Source organism: Tamandua tetradactyla, chromosome 13 (assembly GCF_023851605.1).
Source record: "Tamandua tetradactyla isolate mTamTet1 chromosome 13, mTamTet1.pri, whole genome shotgun sequence".
NCBI classification, from domain to species: Eukaryota; Metazoa; Chordata; class Mammalia; order Pilosa; family Myrmecophagidae; genus Tamandua; species Tamandua tetradactyla.
The window spans coordinates 29132575-29159211 of record NC_135339.1 but is presented as its reverse complement, the minus strand read 5'-3'; the positions used below and the strand labels follow the sequence as shown (position 1 = coordinate 29159211).

Sequence of the window (26637 nt, the reverse complement as noted above, 5' to 3'; positions counted from 1 at the left end):
GCAAGTTGAGCTATTCTAGGCTCTGGGATTTACAATCGCGGGAGACTTGACCTTGTAAATAGAGTAGTGGGGAAAGATCTGGGCCTCTGGTTTTCATTTTTTCTTTTGCCTCTGTAGAAACTTCTGGTCCATCATGTGGCTTTTAACTAATAATTAAGTATAATTTTAAAAAGAATCAAAAGCTGTATCTGAATACCAAATTATATCGGCTTGAGTGTTACAAGTATACAAGTGGAGTGGCATATTATAATGTCATTTTTAGTAAGGTTTATAATTTTGTCTAAGTACTTCATAAGGATGTTTCACTTGTAGTGACGGCAATTTGCCCTTGTGTTACCCTCCTCTGTTATTCTCTAAAGGTGTAATACATTCTCCTTGACTATCTTTCATTTCAGGTTTACTGGTTCAAAGATGGGAAGCAGATCTCTAAGAGAAATGAGCACTGCAGAATGAGGCGAGAGGGAGATGGGACGTGCTCTCTGCACATTGAATCCAGCACCAGCGACGACGACGGCAACTACACCATCATGGCCGCCAACCCCCAGGTGGAGAGGCAGGGTCCCGCACTAGGCCAGCTCTGAGGAAGGAGTGGTTGATGCCATTGGGAAATGAACCTTGAGAAGTGCAAGTTACTAAGAATTGCTAAGGAAAATGAATGAGAAGCGTTGTGATTGTGTGTAACGATTGCACAGTATCACAATTTAAAAGACCAGTTAGCAATCATTGGATCACTCAACACTTCAGCTTTTGTCAAAAGACATTAGTATCTATTCACTACGCATCCCTCCCCAGACCTTTTGGACTAATTCTTTAATTTATCAGCTCACTGACTTTCTCGAAGAAAACGTTTTCTATCAAAGAATGAGTTGTTTCCATTCTTTAAAGAACAGCAAATTACTTCATAAAGGCTTGTGAATGTCCCTCAAACACACACACACACACACACACACACACACACAACAGTAAATGATGGAAAACTGTATCTTTCAGTTTCTTTTTCTGAATAAGATCAAGACTTAAAATTTTCCTAAAAGATATGGCAGACTATCATCAACTACTACTAAAATAGAAAGTATAAAATTTCTATTCTTATTCACTCTTCAGAATGAAATGCTAGTTTTGAAAATAATCTCTACTGAGGAAAGTATAAAAATACTTGGTCATGCTCTCTCTACATCTGGCTGCAAATAATGTTAATGGCACAATAATTCAAAATTTTTTACATTTGTTCTCTGTTCATGTCTCACCTTAAAAATGAAAGTCATCACGATACTCTTAAAAAAACAAACACCCAACCTGGAATACCAACAGTAATCTAAGGAGTCATACTGTATTGTTTTCATTCCATCTTAACTCACCCCCAAAAAAATAGTTAGCCAAAAGGTTCATAATATTCTAGTCCAGAAAAAAATTATATAAATTGAAAAAAAAGTGTGAATTCCCCTCATTTCAATCTTCTTGTCATTTTCTGATTTCAGGGGAGAATCAGCTGTTCTGGCCATTTAATGGTACAGAGTTTGCCCGTTCGTAGTCGGCTAACCTCTGCTGGCCAGTCTCACAGGTAAAGAAAATTAAGAATCTTCCTTATCTCTTCCCTTACCAACATCCACCCACAACAATGAGAACCAAAGACTGGGCAGAAATTGTTATTCAAAGTGTGGTCTTAGGAGCTTATTGGAAATGCAGAATCCCAGGCCCCACCCCATACTGACTGAATCAGAACCTCAGAACCTGCATTTTAACAAGAGCCCCAGGTAATTCATAAACACATAAAAGTTTGAGAAGTACTGTCCTATGACACATTTTTAGTGTTGCAAAATATTTGTAACCATCAGTAGCATTTGTACATACAATATGAAAATCAGACCCTTTGAACTAAAATGCCATCTTTTCTTTAATAAGACAAAACCTTTAATGATTATGTTTATATAAACCAATAGGGTTGGGTTTTTTGTTTGTTTTTTGCTTGATAGGCCATATATTTCTAATGCAACAACAGATTTTCTTCCTCTTTGATTTTATTAATCACTTACAAGAAAGAACCTTGCTTCCCCTAGATTCTTCTGGAGCCACAAAAAGCCTTAGCAAAGCATTCCATAATTGCTGACATGAATGAATTAAATGTGACTTACCAAAGGACCAAAAATAGTGGCCCATGTTTCAGATACAGTATTTCACTGCCTTTGCAACTACACCTTCTTTTTTAAGAACAGCTGTTCCTGTTGGTCAGTCTTATCGAGTTTAAGTCATGGTTATCTTTAATGGTCTGCCATAATTTATAGTCAGGTTAAGTTTTATTACTCAGAGACCGAGGGATTACAGTTGCCTTGTACTAGGCAATAAACAGGACTTCTCTTTTGGCTCTTCTTTGAGATTTGGATTGAATACTGATTTATTTGTTTATTTTGAAGACTTTTGAACAACTGGTCAAATCCAAGGCAAGGGAAGCTAAGCTACTTAACCCAGAATGACTTCAGAGAGACAGACGCTAAAGCCTATTTATTTGGTTACAGAGCTCACAAAATAATCCTACAGTGTACAAGACGCTTACCCCTTTGTTTTTTTTACACCAGCTCCACGCCATTATCTTTATTATATGTTTATGGCCCAAAAACCCTCTTCAGAAGAAGTGTGGTCTTCAGGCCCTATAGCCATGCCTAAATTCCTATTTTCATATGTTTTACTATATTTTCTGCCTGAACATGATTGTTGTTACAGGGGAAGGTCCCGAGTGCAAGAAAGAGACAAAGAACCCCTCCAGGAACGCTTTTTTCGACCACATTTCCTGCAGGCTCCTGGGGATATGGTAGCTCATGAGGGGCGCCTGTGTCGGCTGGACTGTAAGGTAGAGGCTAGCCCCCATTCTTGGTTCCAGATCTGTTCATATTTTGCATTTGTTTTCATTTGTTACATGTTTGGTAGTATTTTTCTTTCCCAGGAAAAGAAGGAATGGGAAGAGAGAGAGATTTTGCTTTTTTCGTAAAGTTCTTTTGGAACGTTTCATTTTTTTTTTTAACTCTAGCCAATACCAAATGAAAATATTTCATGAAATTTACAAGTCTTTGTTATCAATCTCTATCTTTATAAAAATTACATTGATATTGTATCAAGTTAGCTCGATTTTTAAATGATAACTAAAAGGGTGATATAATTCAGACATCTTCCATATGGTACCTGGAAGGTCTTTCTTACTGTAAAGTGAAAAGTGTGATTTTTGCATCCTTGCAGTGAATTGTTGCGAGGTGTAGGCTTTGAAAAAATTATGGTCATAAAAAGATGGCTCCAGGGAGAGTTATAAAAACAAGCTGGTTTCTCTTACATCAGTGCCTTTAGCAACTCTACATTCTAATTCTTCCACTAGGCTCTGGTTGAACAGTACAGCTATCCCTCAGTAGGAAAAGAAACTCGAATCAACTCTTCTACCCCAGACAAAGATGCAAAATGCTAGAGAAAATATAGGTACAAATTTGTGAAGGCATTAGGTTAGGTATTCCTGAGAGTCCACTTCTATCGGTGGTCCTTGCTTTTGAATTGGCTGCCTGAGTAATACCCAGGGTTGTGTAACTTCCCCCACTCTAAATCCTAAAAAATACTGATGCCTGGGTTTCATCCCCTGAGATTCTGATTTAATATGGTAAGCGGGCACTGGAATTTTTTACAGGTTCCCAGGATGCACCAAAGTTTGAGAACACTGGTATCTGTCCTTACTCTATGCTATCTCATTGCTTATTAGATATGTAAGCAATATATCATCTTTGAAATCGATGCTGCTAGATTATTTTATCTTTTTATATAGCTTTCTAATTCTTATTTATTCTAATCTAGGATATAATTAAATAGATTGATCATGATCTGAAGCAGGGTCAAATACCATTCAGTTTAGATTCATGTGGCAAATTACATGCCTTCTAAACATTAGTTGAGGTCACTTGACCAATTAACATGGCATACCATTTTAACAAATTTATTAATATTAAACTGTTATTCCACTGTAGAGATGAAAAAAATCCATATAGCAATAAATACATAAAATATACAAAATAAAATATGCAATCCAATTTGATTCCACCTCAGTTATATTTATGGCCCATGTTCAGAGCATGGCATGTATGGAATATACAGTAAACCTTCAAACCCACTCTCTTCTCTCGCTTCCTGGGTGATATGGAAGGATTCTGGCTGCAGACAACCAAAGTGCCTCCAAACCCCTCTGCTCCTGCTGCTCCTGCAGGGAGGTTTCTCATCATCCCATATTTTCTCTCACTATCTAATTGGTGCCACACAAGGATGAAGAATTAAGTCATCAAATAAATCTGTCATGAGTCTGTCATTTGCCTCAGCTGTCCCGTTGTTTGTTAGGTAAGCGGCTTACCACCCCCGGAGCTGACGTGGCTGCTCAATGGCCAACCCGTGCTGCCAGACACCTCCCACAAGATGCTGATCAGGGAGACTGGAGTCCATTCTCTGCTCATTGACCCACTCACTCAACGTGATGCGGGGACCTATACGTGTGTTGCTACCAACAAAACCGGGCAGAATTCCTTCAGCCTGGAGCTCACTGTAGTAGGTAAGGTTCATTGTTGGGACCACTAAACATAATTCTCACCAAACTTGTTGTCTAAATATGCAGAGCCTCGGACACAATTTCTTAGACCTTTACCCCACCAACTCCAACTTCACTGTAGGGAGAGCCAATATTTCATACATTGTTTTCCTTAATGATGTGTAGATAAGCTAAACACTTAATGGGGTACCTTGTGCATATTGTACACACAATATATGGGAGGCATTATAATAATCAATTAATTAATTGACTGCCACTACATTCAGGTCCCTTGTCCTACAGTCCATCATTCCCAGAACACACCCAGCTCCTTTTTTCCCCCTTATCAGTGGTCCCTCTGCATGGAATGCCCTTCTCTTCCTAACTCAAAGGTCACTACCAAGGCACAGTGGATCCGCCAGGCATGCCCTCTCCTTCCTGTCCTGGCCTGTGTTTCACAACACTGTGAAAAAGAGAGACTCAGAGCACTTATGACCTTCTGTGTAAGTGTTCACCTCCCTTGCCTCCCCGAGGAGACTGTGAGCTTCTGAGGACAAAAACTGGCTTGTTCTGTTTGTCTCAGCACTTGAGTCAAAGCCTGGAACATGGAAGGTGCTCGACAAACATTTAATCAATTACTAAACAAATGCAATGAATAAACCTTACAAGATGACATGAACAAAACATTGCAACGCCTATAGATAAGGATAATTCAGGCTGGATTACTGCCTCGTTGAGCAGAAATCCAGCTTGAATTAGATTTCAGCATGTATGAATTCTAGGACCTGCTTATTGTCCTGCTGCCTCAAGTGTGGCCCCAAAAGAAGTAGCAGCCTCGGGACGCTAATCCTCCTGTAGTCTAGTGGCTCTTTCCACAGGATAGCTTTTTCCTTTTCTCATTCTTGATTTCTTCTTACCAACAGAATAAGAAACACTCACTCTGCAAGGATACATTGATGGGAGACTTTTACCATCTTTCTACTCTTTGGCTAAAATATCGACTCTGGAACCCTTAGAAAAGTCTTAATTAGTATTGGCAAAGGGGAAAAAAGCCTTAGGAAACATAATTTTATGTTGTTTTTTAAGAAATATGTTTCTTCGACCTTTTCTGTAGCTATGAAATTTTTCAAAATAAAAAGATAGGCTAAAGTTAATGTATTTTCTACAAAATAAACTCCTCTAAAAAAAGAAAAAGGATCTATTTTAGCACTTAGAAAATGGTTTTCAAAATTTAGCATTGAGCAATAAAAGAAAATCCTTTTTCTTCCCCACACTGACCATTTATTTGCTTCTCTTGTATGCAACTTAATTCCTTAAATGTTGTCTCTCAAAGGATGTGCAGAGATGGTTACCTCAGTCCCTTTTTTTTTTTTTTAACCATTTATGGAACTTTATCCAAAGCAGTGATCCTCACTGAGAGGTGTAAGAAATGTTCTGCGGACATAAGATGAGGGTGTGTCCAGTCCGGTAAATCCCAGAACTGTAGCGTTTGAGACATGAGCCTCAAAGCACTGACTATTCGCACGTGAAAACGGTCCTTCTCTCGTTCAGCCAAAGAGGTAAAGAAAGCACCCGTGATCCTGGAGAAACTGCAGAACAGCGGAGTCCCCGAAGGCCACCCGGTGAGACTCGAGTGCCGTGTCATAGGCATGCCCCCGCCCGTGTTCTACTGGAAGAAGGACAACGAGACCATCCCGTTCACCAGAGAGAGGATCAGGTACAGCGCCCCCCACAGGCAGAGGGACCTGCAAGCTCAGTGCGGCTTATCGGGCCACCCACAACCGCAAAAGGAGTCTTGACTTTTGTCTGGCTTCTTTGACTTAGCATAGCACATTGGAGGTTCATTCCTATTACTGCCTGTACCAGGAAGGTCTTCCCCTCCATGACTGAGTGGTAGCTCACCGCATGGATGCCCCACAGTTTTAAAATACCTTCAATTTTTTTTAAATAGTATAAAGCCTTTCTTTAAAAATGTATTTATTGGGTGAGCGATGGTGGCGCCATGGCAGAGTTCTTGCCTGCTGTGCCGGAGACCCGGGTTCAATTCCTGGTGCCTGCCCATGCAAAGATAGATAAATTTTTCAAAAATAAATAAATAAAAATTTATTTATTATAGTTATATGGTCTAAATTATAATCACCCACAAAGAAACAGTTTTAATTTCCATAGTTCTCCATATGATGTTAATGCTGTGTAAGTTAGTATTGATGCTTGTTTCGTTTTTTTTTTACATTTTTAAAAATTATGAAATATAACATATATACAAAAAAAGCAATGAATTTCCAAGTACATTATTATGAATAGTTATAGAGCAGATTTTAAAGTTTGGTATGGGTTACAGTTCCACGATTTTTTGTTTTTTTCTTCTAGCTGCTCCAAAACACTGAAGACCAAAAGAAATAACAATGTAATGATTCAGCAGTCATACTTATTGTTACATCCTATCTTCTCTGTTATACTCCTCCTTCTCTTTATATAACATATATACATAAAAGCAATAAATTTCAAAGCACAGCGCAACATTTAGTTGTAGAACAGATTTCAGAGTTTGGTATGGGTTAAATTCCACAATTTTAGGTTTTTATTTCTAGCTGCTCTAAGGTACTGGAGCTAAAAGAAATACCAATATAATAATTCAGCACTCAAACTCACTTGTTAAACCCGACCTTCTCTGTATAACCCCACCATCAATTTTGATCTTTCTCTCACTGTTTAGAGGTATTTGAGCTACACCCATTCTAACTCTTTCATGTTGGAAGGGGCTGTCGATAACATGAGATAGGAGAATGGAACTAGCTGGTGTTCTGGAATAAGACCTTCATTTTTATTTATTTATTATTATTTATTTTATTTATTTTTTTTTACATGGGCAGGCACCGGGAATCGAACCCGGGTCCTCGGGCATGGCAGGCAAGCACTCTTACCTGCTGAGCCACTGTGGCCCGCCCCTTCATTTTTATTTTATTTATTTATTTTTTTTTGCAGGGCAGGCACTGGGAATTGAACCTGGGCCTCCAGCATGGCAGGCGAGAACTCTGCCATTGCACTACCATCCCCCTTATTTAAAAAAAATTTTTATTTTTTTTAAACATAACAACATACAAACATGAACATTCTTGCCATATGATCATTCCATTCTTGATATATAATCAATAACTTAAAATATCATCACATAGTTGTATATTCATCACTATGATAATTTCTTAGAACATTTCATCAATTCAGAAAAATAAATAAAAAGAAAAAAGAAAAAAACTCATACATACCCCTTACCCCTCCCTCTCACTGACTACTAGTATTTCCATCTACACAATATGTTTTAGCCTTTGTTTCCCCTATTTTTTTCTGTACCCCTTACCCCTCCCTTTCACTCATCACTAGCATTTCAATCAACTAAATTTATTTTAACATTTGTTCCCCCTATTATTTATTTATTTTTAATCCATATGTTTTACTCATCTGTCCATACCATAGATAAAAGGAGCATCAGATACAAGGTTTTCACAATCACACAGTCACATTGCGAAAGCTATATCATTATACAGTCTTCTTTAAGAAACATGGCTACTGGAGCACAGCTCTACATTTTCAAGCACTTCCCTCCAGACTCTCCAATATGCCTTAACTAAAAAGGTGATATCTATATAATGCGTAAGAATAACCTCCAGGATAACCTCTCGACTCTCTTTGAAATCTCTCAGCCATCATTGATACTTTATTTTGACTCATTTCCCTCTTCCCCCTTTTGGTCGAGAAGGTTTTCTCAATCCCTTGATGCTGAATCTCAGCTCATTCTAGGATGTCTGTCCCACGTTGCCTGGAAGGTCCACACCTCTAGGAGTCATGTCCTACATAGAGAGGGGGAGCATTGCGCTCATTTTTAAGGTTTTAAAATATACAGGGAATTCATGAAGATCCTGTCTATTTTTTGTCGTATCTTCAGTCATATTAGCACCCAGAAATCCTTTAATAGTAAAAAGCTTTAAAAAAAAAGAGATAAAAAAAGAGATAAAACACTAAGGAGGTTATACTCCTTTTCCACCCATCACGATATGGTTGTTTTTAAGTAATTTTAAGTATCTATTTTCTTAAACTGGGTGCCTTGCCTTATTTCCCCTAACCGACCTTATTTCTCTGCCATTTTCGTTTTTTACCACAAGGGGGCAAACAAACAAGGTAGCTGTGTACACAAAATTGTGCTTAATTCTTTCTTTACAGTAAGCTGAATTGGTCCTGGAGTATGCTGTAGCTGTTAGGTTTTACAGAATTTTGGCATCTAAGAATTCTACACAAAGTTCAGGATTTTTCTCTGATAAATCTAAAGCGAAAATAGAGAATATTCTTGGCTTAACAGTTCAGGCTAAATTAATGCAACAGCTTAACTAGATTAAATGCATTATATTAGGTAAACTGACTCTTGTGTCCCTCATAAACTGAGGAACTAAGTTATTTGTTTGTTTGTTTTTTGTTTTTTTTACCAACATATATAAAATCTAAAATCTCACCCTTTGAACCACATTCAAATATATAATTCAGTGCTGTTAATTATGTTTACAATGTTGTGCTACCATCACCACCAACCATTACAAAATTTTTCCATCATCCCAAATAATGTGCTTTTTTTTATTAATTAAAAAATTAACTAACACAACATTTAGAAATCATTCCATTCTATATATACAATCAATATTTCGTTTGTTTTTGTGGGTTTTTTTTTTTTTTTTTTTTGAGATCCTAGATTTTAAAATGTGGTTTTACTGGACAAAAAAATTCAACACCTATAAAGCACATTCCTGGGCGGGCTGGCAGCCGCGTGACTGCTCAAGTTCTGGACCCTGGGAGCCAGTCTGGCTTAGTCTACAAATGAGGGGAAGGCAGCCTACGTACGAGATGAAGAAGGGACCAGCAGCCTGTGATGGGGAAAGCCTTAGACCATTCACAGAGAATTTTCCAAAGGGAAACAGCCTCCCTTCACCTGGCATTTTACTGTAAGAATAGGGCATCCTGATATTTAAAAACTACAGTTATTGATTTCTGGAAAGTCACATGCTTGGAAACACATGGCCCTAAAAACATAACCCTCACTGTGATTATAACTATGCTATAAATATTTATGGTTTGAATGCCCCTGCATCTCCTCCCTACCTGTCTCTGCTCAGGGTATTCCTTCTTTGGGAATTGTCTCTCTGTGCCTCTCCCAGCCACCCTTCCCCCGATACCAGTCCACCTTCTTAGTATCTGTTATCCCTCAAGGCTCAGCTCAAACAGCACCTCTACAAGGAAGAGCAGTGCCCCTGCTTCTTTCCCTTCTCTGACCAGGACTGCATTAATACTCTTCTGCCCACACATTTTCCTGCATCACCATAATTTTTAGTATCATTGGCTTAACTCCCCCTCCCCTCAGTGAGATTGTGAACATCTTGGGGGCCGGGACTGCATCTTCCTTGTCTCTGGATGTCCAGCTCCCAACACCCAAAACAATGCCTTTCACCTAGTAGATACTTTATATAGGATGAATGAACGATGTACAAATGTATGAATTTTCATTGCTATCCCCTCATCTCACTATAAATGGCACTGGCATCCTAATGCGACTCTCTGCCTCCAGGCTCAGGGCCTAATCAAATGGGTTTTCTCACCACTGCCAAGGAGATCATTTAAAAATGCAAACAGATCACATCACCTCCTGCTTAAAATACCTCAGGGATTTCCCATCACCTGAAAGGAAGGGTCCCAACCTTTTGCCATGGTGCATGTGGCTCTTCACCTCTCTTCTCTGACCCACCACCTGCCGCCCTCCATGGGCACCCCACCCCCAGCCACGATGAACATGGCCCACTGTCCCCCACACTATCGCGCCTGTTACATAGGCTGTTCCACCCCCTGGAACACCTCCGTCCCCAGCTCCCTGGTGAGTTCCTACCCAACCTTTGAGACTCAACTCAAGCACATCTTCTGGGAAGCTTTTCCCTGCTGCCCCCTCAGAATAACCTCTCCTCTGGGTGCTCAGAGCACCTCTCCCATGTCTCTGTTACAGCATTTATCTCATCCTATTTATTTATTTATTTATTATTCTACCGCTAAACTAAGGCTGCATATTGGAATCATCTGGGAAGCTTCTAAAATTCCTAATGACTGGTTCCTAACTTGAGATTCTGATGTAACTGGTCTGGGATGTGATCTGGGATTCCAATGTGCAGCCAAAGTTGGGAGCCACTGATGTAGGAAAACAGAAGGGAAAAGCATGCTGATTTCCGTCTTAACCATAGTAAGCTAAATGCTGCCCAAGCCTGGCTGGTTACACTAGGATGTGCCATCATCATATTGTCAGCTCATCTATCTTTGAGTGCTCATTTTGGTCTACTTTTCCCATAGCTTTCTAATAAAAGTTGTTGCTGAAACTTTCCAGTCTTGTTTGGAGAAGAGATTTTTCTGTTTTTTTGGTTGTGAAAAGTTAGAGTACCCCTGGTGGAGAGGACTTGGAATATAGTTGGAGCAGTAGCTGGGGCAAGAGGGTTTCAGCCATGGCTACTGAGCCTCATCTTTATTTTATTAGGTTAACTGCTACTCTTTTGTGACTTCTTGCCACTTCCAATGGAACTTAGCTTTGATACTTGCTTTAAGATAAGTTTCCCTCTTCTTCTTCTAAGGACAAGGAAGGGAAGGGAAGCACCACCCAGCTCAATTTGTCCTATGAGCTTTCCTGAGCCCTAAATCAACAAGCACATTTCTGCCCCCAGCTGAAATATGGATATTTTCTTTCTTCTCCCCAGTATGCACCAGGACACAACAGGCTATGTCTGCCTCCTCATTCAGCCAGCCAAGAAATCAGATGCGGGCTGGTATACACTGTCAGCCAAGAATGAAGCTGGCATCGTGTCATGCACTGCAAGGTTGGATATATACGGTAGGTGTAATGTCATTAGCTGAACATCTGTGTGTGACATGCAGCACTAAAATTCTTTCTGGATTAGAAGCAGAAGTTTTTTTTAATTCGAAGGAGCTTGAGAGATCACCAATCTACTTTCCATTCCTGGCAGGGAAGACTTTTTTGTTGTCTTTTACAAATGAGGCAATTCAGACCCAGATAGATTTCAGTGCTAGACTAAGATCCCAAAGAGAACAAGAACAGAATGCATCTCTGCAGGGTACCTAGCTTCACAGCATTCATTGAATCATCATACTTTTTTGGTCCATTTCCAGCTCAGTGGCACCAGCAGATCCCACCACCCGTGACCATCCGATCCGGTGGCAGTCGCTATGGATCTCTCACCAGTAAAGGACTTGACATTTTTTCTGCCTTTTCCTCCATGGAAAGCACAATGGTATATTCATGCTCTTCTCGGAGTGTGGTGGAGAGTGATGAACTTTAAATCTGTCTGGGTGCCTGCTGTGTAAGGGGGCGGACTGTGGAGGGGGAAGGAGGACGAGCCCAGTACCCCAGCTGCTTCCAAGCAACTGGATTTGAGTAAGTTACCACGCTGCTGGGCTCGTACAAGGAATATTTCGAATAAGTCGGTTGGGGACTCTTGCAGTCTCAACAGAGGGAGAGACGTAGAGCTGTGCTTTTAAAAGATTCCAGCGAAAATGTGAGAAGACAATGCAGATGAACCAAAGATATCATACAGCTGCCATCTGCTTTGGGAAAGAGCTAGCATGCTCCCCTGCTTCCTGTTGTGTCAGGGTGTGTAGGTCCTGCTAGGAGCAATGAAGGGCCATAATCTTGGGCTAGCAAGAATTCGACAATAGTGACCTTAGGATATCACTAATTCACTGAATGAAGCAAAGGAAAAAGGCTGAGAGGTCACTATCACCTTCTGTTGATCACATCCATAGCAATAGTTTTGGTAAATTCGTTAAATCAGCTTCCACTTAGCATTAGGAGGTCGTGCCATACAACTTACATATGTGGAGAAGGATTTTTGGTTTGTGCTTCCTGAGTGTACTGAGACACATAATAAGGTGCCAAAATGTGCTTAAGTTTCAAAACATTCATGGAAACACTCACAATTGCACAGTACACTTATTTTGTGGCCAGAACAGGGCCTTGTCCACCTGACTGCACCATTTCCTTTTGGATTATGCTGATGACTGATTTTTCCCTCTTTCTGACTTTGTATATCCCTATACATTAGAACTAAAGGATCGTAAGTAAACCAATCATAAAGAAATATTTTACAGAGTCACTTTTAAAATGACTAACTTCAGTTGATGCTTCCAAATCAGGCAAGTGTTATCATCTGTCCAAATATGCTATCCTTCCCTACCCTCTTTTTCTAGAATCTCGAAGTATATCAGACAGCAAAGAGGAAAGAGATGAGATCAAGGAGAGGAAGTACCAGGAGATTGTTGTTTTCACTTGCCCCAGCAAAGCAGTCGTTATAGAAGGCGGGAGGTCCTTTAATAGCCATGCACTCCTTTGAGATCATTGATCAAACTGTATTTTCTAAGTAGAAATGCTAACTGGGAAAGTGGGAAGAAAGAGGGATATGCATCTTTATTCTAATCCACCAATTCAAAACCTGCCCCCTCAAACCTAAGGAATTTTCACATTTAAGTTCACTGCAGTATCCCCAGTACCTAGGAGAACTATCACAAAGTAGACTTTAAACAATATTTGTTGCACAAATGAGTGTTATATTAGCAGAGTCTATAGTTCACAGGCCAGTCCAAAAACCTGCCCTGGAAATGGTCATTAGCACAGTTGCTGCAGGCTCACCAATGAAAGGAATTGGAGGTGTCTGTAACTATCTCCCTGGTGCCCGAATCTCTGGGGCCCTCTGAGCCCCTACTCAAGCAAACACACAATAATTGCTCAGAAAGACTTGATATTTTCTTAACTTCAAGACAAGGATTTCAAGTATGAAAAAAATTAATTCACTCTAATATCACTTATGTGTCTACTCTCCGTAAGATGCTATTCTAGATATTGCAGCAGATACCGAAATGGTAATAAGACACAGTCCTGCCCACAGAAAGCTTACAATTTAGTAGCTTATAATTTAAGGCATGTGGGATGTTGCTTCTTGGGGTAAAAACCTATTTTTTAGCAAACAGAAGTTTCAAGGGCAGCTCGTCCTATATTTTTCATGACTCTAAAATCATCTTAATTCTATTTTCACCCTTCATTTCTTCATGAAACAAAATGCCATCATTTCCATCCTTAAGAAATAATGGTGTCTGTCACTTATTGAGCAAAAGTATTAGATTTGGGAGCAATCTAATTTATCCAGGAACAATAGTAAAATTTAGCGAACTTTACTGGAATAGAATGCATTCCACATAAGAATGCATCCTGCAAAATGCTTCATTTCTTATTCATTTCTACTAAGAAATCTCACAACCAAAGAGCACTTTCTAACGCCAGGGTTTCTTCTCCACGGTTGTACATCTGACCTACATCTACTTCCTTCAACCCTGGACAGTTCTCCCGTGTAAGGATATTCTTCATCTCTGTCCTAGTTTTCTAAATAATTTTTATCTGTTGTCTTTTAGTGTTCGATGGAGAAAGAGGATAAGCATTATGTTTGGCCATTAGGTGTCACTGTCTAATGTAAAGTATAGCAAACCCCAAAAAGTCTTGAAATTTGAGCTTTTGGATCAAGTTCAAGCAGGGTTTCTCAACCTCCACACTGTTGACATTTTAGGCCAGATACCTGTTTGTGGTTGGGGCTGCCCTGTGCACTGCAGGAATTTTAGCAGCATCCCTGGCCTCTACCCAGTCGATGTGAGTAGCACCACAACCACCCCCCATGCACATACACCCCTGAGACAACCAAAAATATCTCCACATATCGTTGCATGTTCCCCGGGGGACGGAGTGTAACCGAGAACCACAGTGTTACAGGAATCAACATTTTAAGAGTTCTACTGGAATTCAATTACAATGAGGCATACTTGTTTAAGAATTTCTATTTCTGCTGGGTGTTTGGACTTAACATGTCCAAAATTAGATTCATCATCTTCCCTTTTATAAACCATTCCTCAGCTTAGTGCAATGATTTCTATTAATGATGCCATCACATTCTTAGTAATCCAAATACAAAAACAGTCTTTGTTCCTCCATTTGATCAATTTCTAAGTCTTGTTCATTCTAATTTTATTACTCCTGTTACATTCAGGCCTTGCTTTCCATCCCTCCCGTGACTGTCATCACTTTCTTCATTTCCCTCAATACATCTGACTTCAACAATAATAAGAGACTGCTGATGATTTTCCTGCCTCTAGCCTCTAGCCCGGCTGTTGCACCACATTCAAATCCAGCCCAGATCTCAGTGCCATGTCTTTCTTCTGGAAGTTCTGCTCCAGTCGTATTATTCTACAATTTTCAAACCGCCAGTGGCTATCTGGAGCAAACTCAGGTACCAGTTGTTTTACCCTGATGTCTTCAAGACTTGCCCCAATATAATACCAAAGCTCTTCATCCACTGCTCAGAAAACTCACCCAATGTAGCAAAAAACAACACTTTCTAGCCAAATGCCATTTTCATCCCTCTACCTGGAAAGCCCCCTCCCAATTTCTACCTATGGAAATCTCATCAGTTCCTTAAAGTCCATCTCCAAATGTCACTGTCTTGTTGAAATATTTCCTGATCCCCCAGCCAAATATAATCCCGTTATCTTTGAAACCTTTTAGAAAATCTCTTGTGTCTAGAGGAAGAAAAGATTACTTCCCATAGTGCTCTGTATAAAACACAGCCTCTGTTTACCTGCATGCCCCCTCCCTTACACTAGCCCACCCTTGTCTGCACTAGATTTTAGCTCTTTGTTGGTATGGGCTGTGTCAGAAGTTTGACGAAGTGCCTTACACATAGTAGGCACTCAATAAATATTTATTGATCTAAATCGAAGTTTGAAATTTCATATAAGCCAGTATGTTTCTATATAAAGTGAATTGGGTCTGGAGCAGTGGTTCTCATCCTTCGCTGACATGAGAATCTCCCGCAGAGCTTTCAAAAATCCTAGTGCCTGGCTTCAACCCCAAATCAATTAAATCATAAACTCTGGAGTTGTGACACAGACATCAGTATTTTTTTTTTTTAAAGCTTTCCAGGAGTGAACAGCTGAAGTTGAGAGGAATAATTTTATCACCATGATGTGATCACATAACTTACCCAGAAAGGCCCAGAATGGTATAAGACTTTAGTGTTGGCATCGGTGAAGGATGTAATCCCCCAGCTTGTTGTAGGTGCTGCATGTGCCTGGAAAATAGAGATAAGCATACAGGTTGGCCTAAATAGAACCTACTGTTTTCTAATATATCCGTTAGACATGAAGCCTTCATAAAGCCTCCAGAGGAAGCTCAGAAACTTGCAAAAATGGCCCAGGGAAACTTGATGCCAAGCCCTGTATTTCAAAAAGCCATACAGATCCCATAACCACTCTAATCTTAAAAAAACTGAAGGGCTTTTCACAATTGGTTACTCTGGTTATGGGGATCACAGAGAATATAGAGAAAGGAAATGCACAGTGAAGCCAGACTGTCTTTTGGAAATATAGGGCTCCATCACCAAAATAAGGTTTTAATCAGAAATTTGCTGAATAGAATTGATTAAAAAGCATTTTTCTCTTTTTATTCGTCATTTAACTTTTATAGGCATCCAATAAGAAATCAAATGGTCAAGAGTCAAGCAGTGGTTAGGGTATATATATGGTACTAGAATAAAAAAATTTAAAAAAACACCTGGAACTGCACCATACAACAATGAATCCTAAATTAAACCATGGGCTATAGTTAATAATACAATTTTTAAACTGCACTTTCATCAATTGTAACAAATGTACCACACCAATGCAAGGTATTTATAATAGGGTAGTATATGGTATCCTGTATTTTACAAATGAGTGTTCTGTAAACCCACAACTTGTCTAACAACAGTTAAAAAAAGAATCAAGCAGTAAGTAGAGCTAACCATCTGAGTGACACTGTGCCATGAAAAATAATCCCCATAGGAGTCAGAAGCTGATGTTTGTAGGGGTAAGTTAATGTGGATAATCCTCAAATGAAAAATAGGTTACCCTCCAGAAGTTAATTTATCAATTGGTTCTTTAAAACTCAGAACATATTTTCTTTTGCTTACCCAATGCTAGGTTCCCAATGAACCCAGAAGAAACTCATTTTATTCATGACTGAATTACAGTATCTACTAGATTGGGTTATGGTCCCAGAAACAGACCCAGGCACAGCAGGCAAGGAGAGTAGGGGGAAGATTACTTCCTCCTCCTTGTTTGTGTATATGATGTATCAGAACTATGGAGTGTCTATGGCTTTTTCTGCACCCACCCCAATTCTGTGTTGTTGTTTTTTTCTCCCCAGGTGCACTGTGTCCCACGTTTTCTATAATCCCTACAGCTGTAACCTGTCCCATCTCACTCCCACCCCTCAGCCTGCCAGCATGCTTCATGCTCCAAAATGACCCAAACCCAATTAATTCCATGCATCTTGGCTTGATGTTCGGAAGAAAGCAGTCCAGTCGAACAAATTCTGAATGGCTTAGAGTCTTTTAACTTCACAGAGGTGTTGCACTTTCAAAAGTAGTTGCTTTCTGACTCCCATCAATTTTTAATGGAACGAATTGCTGTCAGAGTAAAAAATATTAAGGGTGTGAAGGGAGGTCTAAGAAACTGCGATTGTTGTTTACCACAGCCTCTTCCTTTCCTCTTTCTCCCCACACAACTCCACCTACCAAAAGTACCTTGCAAACTGGAATCCTAGCCCAGGTCTGTATATGACTTTGTAAATTGGTTGGAAACACAAAGCTGCCAGAGAAGCTGTAAATGTAGGCAGATTTACTCATAGTGGCCTTAATCCAACATCTCTTCCAGGGTACTTGGGTCACCTGGATTCAGTATTTCTGCTGATGGTTGAGTTGAACTCAACGTGCCTTTCTAGTAAGATTAACAGTTCTTTACATGGCAGTAGAGCTTTTTCTAATCCTTTTCACCACTAATTGCCTTTTCTTGTTTTAAGTGGATCAACATTTCAGAAAGTTAATCAGTGAAGCATTGCTTGAAGAATGGCAAGCATCTTCTCGGTTCTGACAATGCAGTGATCATCAGTATTCTTAGAAAGTTGCTAATATCATATTTTTTAAAAATCTGTGCAGTGCAAAAAAATTGCATATTTGTTAAAAATATGTTTGCCTCTTGTGTCTAATTACATTAGTTAGCATACTTGGTAGTATGGAACCATAAACAGGCTGCCTTTTGTTAATATGCAAATAATGGCCACTTCAAATAACCTTGAAACTGCAAGAAATAGAGAAAGAACACACTTTACAACCTTCTGAGAATTGTGCCATAAATGCTGAGAGTAAGCATAAAGAAAAGGGCTACATATAAAACACTGGTTTGCTGGAGATTTTAGCATATAAGTGAATAGAAAATATTTCCCTAATAGTGAAAAATAGAATATTTCAACATCATTTGGCAAAAAATATCTTAAGGCTAAAATAAATGCACATTTTTCTTTTAAATGCAGAAAATAATTCTAGTTTCCAAGTTTAAAGGTTACTTTCTGATAATGATTGAAAAAATATCTTTAACATACAAATATATTGAATATTTTAAGTGCGTTTTGTAAATTAATCCTGTTCTATCCAAATTGTATAAATCACTATATAGATTATAACCTGGTTAAAATATTTCTAGAATAATAGCAAGATAACTGGGTTTTGGTCTTCCTAAAATATTCAGCAAACCCCGCAGACATCTCATATAATGTTCTTCAACTCTCAAAGATAAAAATTAATTCTGCCTCCTAAATGAACAACAAAAATGGGCATATAAAAATGGGACTTAAAGATAAGGGGTGACTGGTTTAAATTGAAAATAAACGGAGATACCAGTATAGTTTTGTTATAATAGGTATTTAATAGCCACAAAAAACATGTCATTTTCATATAATATGGTTAGAGAGACTTGCTTAGTATTCCAACATTCCTACAGAGATTCAGTGAAGTATCTGCAAAATGTAGGCAGAGTCTCCCATAATTCCTGCTGCAGAATGGAGTGAACCGTATGCTAATATTGACTGCAGTGCTCACTATCAAAAGGTTAACAAATGTGTGTGTTCACAGTGTAAAAGGTTTTGCTGTATATTTTAAGGAGACTGACAACCTTGAAATAATTCAGATGAGATCATTAGAATACAACTTAATTTTTCAATATTTGGAATTCAGAGATACCTCACCTCCTTTTCTGGTTAATTTTCATTTAGTTTCTGCCTTAGGTTTCTTGAGCTACCCTTCCCCTTTCATTACCTCCCAGTCAAGATGAAAATCTATAAAATAATTAAAAGCATTAGAAAAGCTCCTTATTTCTAAGTATTTTTAGGCAAATCCTAAGGAGGATTTTAATGACTCAGAGAAATTTCAGACACATTCTTTAATCTTTCTCTAACTCTGGGATCTTGGTTTCTTTACCTGTAAAAGAAACAAAATCCTTGAGCCTTTTCCAGGACAGAAGCTAGGATGAATAAATGCTTCTAAGGAGTTTATTCTATTGACCCTAAAAAACAGGGTAGCAGGTTCCTTTTTTAATTCCAAGGAATATATTTAAAATATTTTTCTCCAAAATAAATAGTTGATTTGTTTTAGTTTGCATTTCTTTCCTGCCCCACTACTTTGTTTTTCCTTAGAAGCACAGTACATGATGAAATTTCTTCTTCCAAGATCGTACATAGTAAAACATTTGGAGAAAAATAAAATGAATTCAAGAAATATCCTATCGGCTTCTTGCAGGCAGATTCCAGGGAAACTTATTTCAGCATAGGCAGAATAGCCTAGGGAAGCTTTGTCTCCTACTTCTTGAATGAAGCTGGGGGAAATGATAACTCAAAAACAAATAGCACACATAGAAGCATCAAAGGAGTTCCTATATTCCTTTCTGTCTTGGGCAGTTCAGGACAACTCCCTTGTATTGTTGCAAATCCTAATGCAAAAGCCTCCCAAGTCAGCATGTCAGTCGGCTTATGTTGAAAATGCATCAACTTGTTTAAGATAACAGATAGATATAGACCTTCAAAAATAAGCATATCCTTTGGTCCCTTAAAAATCAAGTGTGAATTTTGCCCTGTGATTCCTTCTATCCATGAGGAATGACAAACAATGCATGTGCGCACATGTACATCTCTACATACGCACGTCAAGTATAAGGAGTCCTGACGCACCCATAGTTCACGTAGTTCAATCAGAATCAAGTGACATAGCCTACGCTTTTCTTTTTCTCCCTGCATAAGTTCTTTCCACTTGAAAGCACACCAGGCCCCAAAAGGCTCACAAACACGGTATGCTTCCATCTTAGGAAGCTTGAGTCAACTTATTTTCTAAAGTACTGTTTTGGTTAAAATCTTTATGAAAAACCATTACAGAAACCATTTTGAAATGCGTGAATTAAGTAAACTGTATATTTTGCCTCTATTACTAGAAAGCAGTGAATGAATCTTGGCTTTTATTCCTGTTCTTCTGCATCGTGCATGTTAGATGAACTTACAACCAGTGATCACTTAAGCTAAAATGTTTGTGTCCTTCCTCAGAAGGTGGATGGGAGTCTATTCTGGTAGACCACGTCACCACCATGACACCTGTTGCTGTTTCCTAGTTGTACTTTCTTAAAGATTTGTTGGGGGGTTGTGTTTTGTTTGGAAACTTTGCAATTAGAAGAAGAAAAATAAGAACTAAGAATCAGTGTCTAATTCAACCTGGATGCTTTTACAGGCAATTTAGAGGATGTGATGGACTGTTTCTTTATTCGTTAAATAAAATGTTATTTATTCTCAATTAATTGTTAGGGGTTTGTGTTTTGTTTTGTTTTGTTTTTGGTCTCAGACCTATTATGTGAGGTGCGAAAGTCCTTGCCTTGCAGTATTTTTCTTCCAGCTTGGATATTTTTGGATAAACTACCAGTTGGAAACAGCAATCCAAAAGTTCTGTGTTAATTCAATAAAACACTTGTTTAAGCATGTACCTAATAGTCTATTCATGACCAGAGGGGGATATGGTGTACATGTAAATATATAGGTCATATATGTATGGTTTTATATGTGCTTTGAAATTCCTTTCTCTTGTAGGTAGCAAAAGAGAAGAATATTGTCAGTGAACCTAGGCAGGGAGCAGCCTGTAGCCAAATTCAGTGCACAAATGCATCCAGAAATACTATCAAATGGCTAAATTTAAGTGAACTGAGCTTTAGCTAAGCTCTTATTTCATAAATGGTTATGGAGTTTCCAGCATACCCTCTGAGAAATTTTCTTAAAGATAGGATTAGATAACTGAGACCCATTTACATTTTACCTTGAATGTCCTCTAGGAAAAAAAAAAAAAAATCTAGTATGTTGGGTGGGATAGAAAGCTTAGGAATTTGGTGAGAACTAAATTGCTCCCAGAAATTTCTAAAACACAGATGCAGGCAGCTGAAGTCATAATTTTCAACAGACAGATTAATTCTTTTGAGGGGTGAGGGATAGGGAAGGAGAGGCATGGATTAGATTTCATCATTTTTAATAATGAAGTTGTCTGATTTCATCAAGAACGTGTTAATACCCAAACAAGAACAAGTTATCAGTTTCTATTCTGTGCAAGGCTCTTTGCTAGAAGTCATAGACATAAAATGAAAAGCATGGTTCCCTTTCACAAGTCCGGACAGGATGAGGTGATGCCATACCTGAAAAATTACTAACAATACCTTTTTGAGCCCTTTCCTGATTAGTCCGATGTTCTTTCATGATTTCATTAATTCTCAGACACTACAAACTTACTAAGGTTATTATCAAGCTTTTGGGAGAGATAAGTAAGTAGACTATTGGGCCCAAATAGTAAGGAAGGCAGATGCCCTGAATCTTTTTTTTTTTTTTAACTTTTATTGTTGTGCCATATATACAACTCAAAATTAGCCACTTTCAAGTAACAATTCAGCAGCATCAATCACAGATGCCCTGGATCTTGCCATTAGCCCAAGTGCACCCTGCCGGGTAGGGTCGGACCAGGAATGGGTCTTGCCATCATCCCACCTAGAGAGGCGTTGTCTGCCAACTACAGCATCTTCTGAGTTGCTACAGTCAAGAAGGTAAGCATTTTACTCTCTAATGTGCAGTGAGGAAACAAACCCTAAGCCTTTCTTGGTTTCTTATTAACAGGTATCAGAAGAAAGGGGAAATTCAGCATCCATCTCCCAACAGGTTTCTGGAGACACACTTTGTGAGTTTAAGTGTGCGGGCTAGGGAAGACATTTTCCCTCATTACAAATCAAATGGATTTTGATTATTATGGATTTAAAAAAATTTTAATGTAGGACCCTCTGTAAATTGCAAATAGGAGGCCTAAGTTAGGCTTTTGGAACTGATAATACAAAGGTTTGGAGAATGTCATTATTGCTATTTTTTTATTGACGTGGCAAATTTCAAAGGCACACAAAACTTATGGTCCTGTTTCTCCTAATTATGAACAAGACATTCCCCTAAATGCCTGCAGTGTTGTTAACCACCAAGTCAGAGTTTGGTTTATTCATTCAATGGTTAAGCAAATTTATGAAAATAATTCAAATTAATAGCATGTGTAGCATTTTGCCCCCACTTTGATTAGCTTTAAAGGTGGTGAAGACTTTATTGATCAATTAGTACTGATGAACAAGAAATCAAATGTTCTAAAGCAACATTTTTTATTTCTCTCAGTGTTAGTCTTAGCATTGTTTATGTATATGGTAGGTTCTCATACGGAATTAGGAATTGGTTTAATGAAGAAAATAAATAAAATACTGAGGAAATGTATGCCTAGTTATTTAAAAGCTAAACATTTTTTCAATTAAAAATAATCTTAATAATCTATGAAAAATGTTTATATTTTCAAGTTGACAGAGAAAACTTTCATGTTAACTATTACTCTCATCAGCTTATCTTTTTTTGATGAAGTATTATAAAAAGCACATTTGCCAATCAGTAGGATTAAATTTAAACGTTCCACAACTTTACGTAGAGAAGCTCTCAACATCACCATTCCCAAGTAGACCTCTGGAAACTAGCAAGATACCTGGCATGAAACACAACCCCATGTCTTAATTTATACTTTACAAAATGTATATTTTAATTATGTGTACATAGTTTTAAAAATACAGAGCACTCATGTTCATGCACTCTGAAAAAAAAAAGTGTCTGACTCTACTTCATGCACACACAATGCACTAAGCATAAATGCACTTACACAACAGGAAGACAGATCTGTTTTGAGCATACGAAATAAATGGATACTGTTAACTTCAACCGAACAGGACAAACTTAAAAAGTTTAAGCAAGTTATTTCTCTGAGGACTGAAGCGCCAGTATGGCCCTAATTGTACATTTTCTTTGAGATCGTTTTCGCTCAAAATGGTCCAGTAAAAGGGAAGGAGACAACATTTTCACAGCCATCAAAACCATTTACAAGGGCCATTAATGAAATCTACAGAATACACATAAAAAGGGAAAAATAAAGGCAACACAATTACTGCGTCCACAGGACTAATGGTGCATAGTTAAATGAACCTGAAAGTTTACTGTTTTCTAAGAGTGTATCCTAGACCACCGAAAGCTCCTGCAACTACGTGGGGGCGGGCAGCGGCTAGAGAGCCCAGTCACTGGGTATCTTCGGCTGGCGGAGCAACGCCCGCGGCCAGGCGCCCTAATTGGCCATCTGGAAGGGCTCGGGCTGGAAGCGGAAGAGCTTCTGGGCGCAGGACTCGTTTTCGCCCGGCAGCTTAGCGCCAGTGAACGCGAAGTAGTGGTCGCGGCCGAAGTGCTCACAGTGGAGATTGATCCAGTCCCGCTCCGAGCTCAATCGCTCGGCCTCGGCCAGGATCCGGGTCAGCGCCATAATGTAGCTCAGTGCCATCTGCAGCGTCTCGTACTTGGACAGCTTTTTATCCTGGCCCCACTGGGGCACCACCCTGCGCAGGCGGTCGAAAGCCGTGTTGAGCCCCTGCATTCGGCGCCGCTCACGCGCGTTGGCCGCCAAGCGCCTGCGCGCCGCGCTCTCCAGCCGCCCGGCCCCGGAGCACGCGCCCGCGCACTCGGCGCTCCCCACACACGGGGCCACGGGGCGCGCTCCCGCCGCCGGGCCGTTGGGTTTGCAGGACTTCATCCCGCGCCTGCGGGGGCGAGGCCGGGAGCTCTGCGGAGCCGCAGCACCTGCGCGTGGGCTGGTCTGCCGAACCGCTGGCTGAAGTGGCTCTTCCTTAGCAAAGAAGTTACCAACGAAGCAACTCTCGTGGAATCAAATAGTTTACAATGGGGAGTGTAGGACTCGACCTTCCGTCCTACTGGATAACCAGGTTGATATCTCTTCACTTGCCCAAATTAAGGGGAAATTGAGATGCTAAAGAGAAAGTCATTATCCCCACATCAAAGTTGAAAAAGAGAAGGGAGCCTTCTTTCAGCAGAGTTTGGTCTGGCTGGTTCGGGGAAGGCCTTTCAAGTCCTCCGGGAAAGCCCTGAGACTCCTATTCAGGAAAATGGAACTTTCCCCGCAACTCAAATGGGGAAAAGCACGTTTTCCGCAGGAGCTGTCGGAGAGTGCTGGATGAATCTTTGAGAGAGGAGAATTTATAGCCGAGGGTTGAGGAGCTAACAGGTGGTGGCAGGTGGGCAGGCGCCCCTCAGCTTCCATCTCAGCACCTTCCCACCCTGGGAACGGCGGGGGGTGGGGGTGGGGAGCGACACAAGGCAAAGTCCTGACATTACAGCTTTCGTCTGTTGAAGTTTCTCCAAAGCTATGTCTGTCCAACACTAAATAATACACCATCTGGAGAGGCCTGGCTGTCCTCAAAAGAATAACAAGGTAGAGAGAGGGCGTGGGAGGGGGAAGAGAGGTTGATCTTTTCCCATATCAGCCGGCAGCTTACGTATCAAAAACGTAACCATGGTTTTTAGATTTTAAAAAATCTTTGGTGTGAAGTTGTTGCTTTTAGAATCATGAGATATATAAAAAACTTGAGTATAAGAAAATTTTACTAATGCATGACAATTCTGCAGGGTGATCTAATATATTGGCATTTTGATTTTTGTGCTTTGATTAAGCACATTGGGACAAATTAGCAGGTCCTAATATTGCAGACCTGGAATTTTACTGTGCAAATACTTTGCTTGTTCTCTGCAAAACAAGTTATTGTAATATATCAAAAGATATTCATGTGTATGACAAGTTGGATTGGATAAGTTAAGATACTTAGGCACATTGGATCACTACTTGTCTTCCATTTCCTCAGACACAGGGTTGTAAATAATATTTACAGGACATTCATTCAAATGATAATCATTTAATCATCTAATTTTATATTTAAATCTAATAAAACTATTAATGCATATACATGTGTCAATGCAAATATCTAATTTGTGAGGTTTTCAAATATGTTCTTAATGGAAGACTTTTCCCACATAACAAAGTGATAAGATATCATTTCATACTACTTGGGTATTTCGGTTGTGTCATCTGTCCTCAGGAACGATAAGAAAGCATGATTTCCATTATTGTTAATGCTGATCTGATTTACAGAAAAAAAACTTCATTTGGTTCTTTCATCTCAGCTTGTTTCTAATTCTTAAGAAGGAGTGAAGGGGCCAAACAACCAACCTTCAAATATGTCCATATGTTTTCTGGATTCTTTAAGAGGGCCATATATGCTCTTTCTCCTTTTGAAATATGGATTATGTCAACATTATTCTCAGATATTTTTGTTAAATTAAATTTGTTTAACTAAACAAGCTCTCAAATGGAAAATCTTTTTACCACGTCTTGTTTCATCCATTGCCTCAGACTGTAACCCCATTTGACTGCGTGACTCCAAGTCCCGTCTTCCCATAAATAGTTGATTAATCCCCAGCTGAAGCAGTGACAATGAAATGAAGTTGAATAACATGAAGACAATAGAATGCAATTGAACATTAATGAACACCAGCGTGACAGATGTTGAACACAGACTTTTGCATGGACCCACTTGGTTCTGTAACTCTAAGTCCTAACAGTCTTGGTTGAGAACAGTAGTCCTGTGACAGGAAAGACTGTGCTATTTAGGCATGGAAATGTCAAATACATTTTTCTTTTAGTTCTCATGTAAATCTGCCCTATTTAATGTTATTGTTTCTCTTGCTCATTTATCTCATCCCTTTCCCAAAGAAGCCCCTTCTGTTCTGCTCTTTGGAATGCTTCTCTGCAAAATAGACTGTGCCCTTGTTCTGGACACTATTGTCTAAAGTACTAATGAGTTGTATGCTCTTGCAGGGCATGTATCCAGGGTCGGTGAGATTTTAGCCTGTGCACCAAGAGCATCGAAAGCATGACTTGAAGAGATAAATGAAACATAGCAGTATGCACACAACAGCTGTATTAGAATGTAAATTAGTAGATGTCTATGATGTGAAAATTGATCCAAGGATAGAGGTCCTGCAATAAAGGACCTTAGAGGTCATATAGTAAAACATTTCCCAAATGTATTCTGAAGGATATTAGTCCTACAAAGCTGTTTCTGGTTAAAAAGTTTCCATTGTCAAATAAGCTTAGGAAACACCTCTGCACTCTCCCTCTTGGAGAGTCATGAAGCAAAGCTGGTATTTTAAAGGTCCTTGGGAGTCCTAGAGTACAGAAACCTATTAAATCCAGCATTTCCTAGACCTTCTTGAGTACAAAACCCACCCACCTATTAGAGAAGTTGTGGGTTTACAGAACAATCATGCATAAAACACAGGATTCCCAAACACCACCTCACCATCAACACCTTGCACTGGTATAGAACATTTATTACAACTGATTATAGCACATTTTTATAATCATTGTATTAAAGACCATGGTTTAACTTATGGTTCACTGTGTAGTGTAGTTCCATGGATTAAAAAAAAATTATGTTAAATACATACAATCTAATATTTCCCCCTTTAAATCCATATTCAGATATATATATATATATATTTCAGTGCTGTTAGTTGTGTCCACAATGTTGTGCCAGCATCACCACCATCCATTACCAAAACATTTCCATCATTCCAAATAGGAACCCTGTAACTTTTAAGCCTTAACTTCCCAACTCCCTATCCCTACCCTGTCCCCTGGTAACCTGTATTTTAGATTCTGACT

At 39.2% G+C, this 26637-nt stretch overlaps 2 protein-coding genes across 2 annotated transcripts in view; one reads left to right on the top strand and one right to left on the bottom strand.

Moving 5' to 3' along the window:
- MYPN (myopalladin) overlaps positions 1 to 20326 on the top strand; it is a 93614-nt gene extending 73288 nt beyond the window's left edge. The window contains exons 14-20 of the mRNA XM_077125118.1: positions 396 to 545; positions 1479 to 1561; positions 2719 to 2845; positions 4360 to 4567; positions 6095 to 6260; positions 11317 to 11450; positions 11747 to 20326. Of these exons, the coding sequence (XP_076981233.1) occupies positions 396 to 545; positions 1479 to 1561; positions 2719 to 2845; positions 4360 to 4567; positions 6095 to 6260; positions 11317 to 11450; positions 11747 to 11916 (1038 nt within the window). The 3' untranslated portion in view covers positions 11917 to 20326. The remainder of the gene's footprint in view (positions 1 to 395; positions 546 to 1478; positions 1562 to 2718; positions 2846 to 4359; positions 4568 to 6094; positions 6261 to 11316; positions 11451 to 11746) is intronic.
- Positions 20327 to 22477: 2151 nt separating this feature from the next.
- Positions 22478 to 23652, bottom strand: ATOH7 (atonal bHLH transcription factor 7). Its single transcript, XM_077124385.1, has one exon. It carries the CDS (start codon positions 23650 to 23652, stop codon positions 23194 to 23196), a length of 459 nt encoding a protein of 152 aa, XP_076980500.1. The 3' UTR covers positions 22478 to 23193.
- Between the last annotated feature and the right edge of the window lie 2985 nt (positions 23653 to 26637).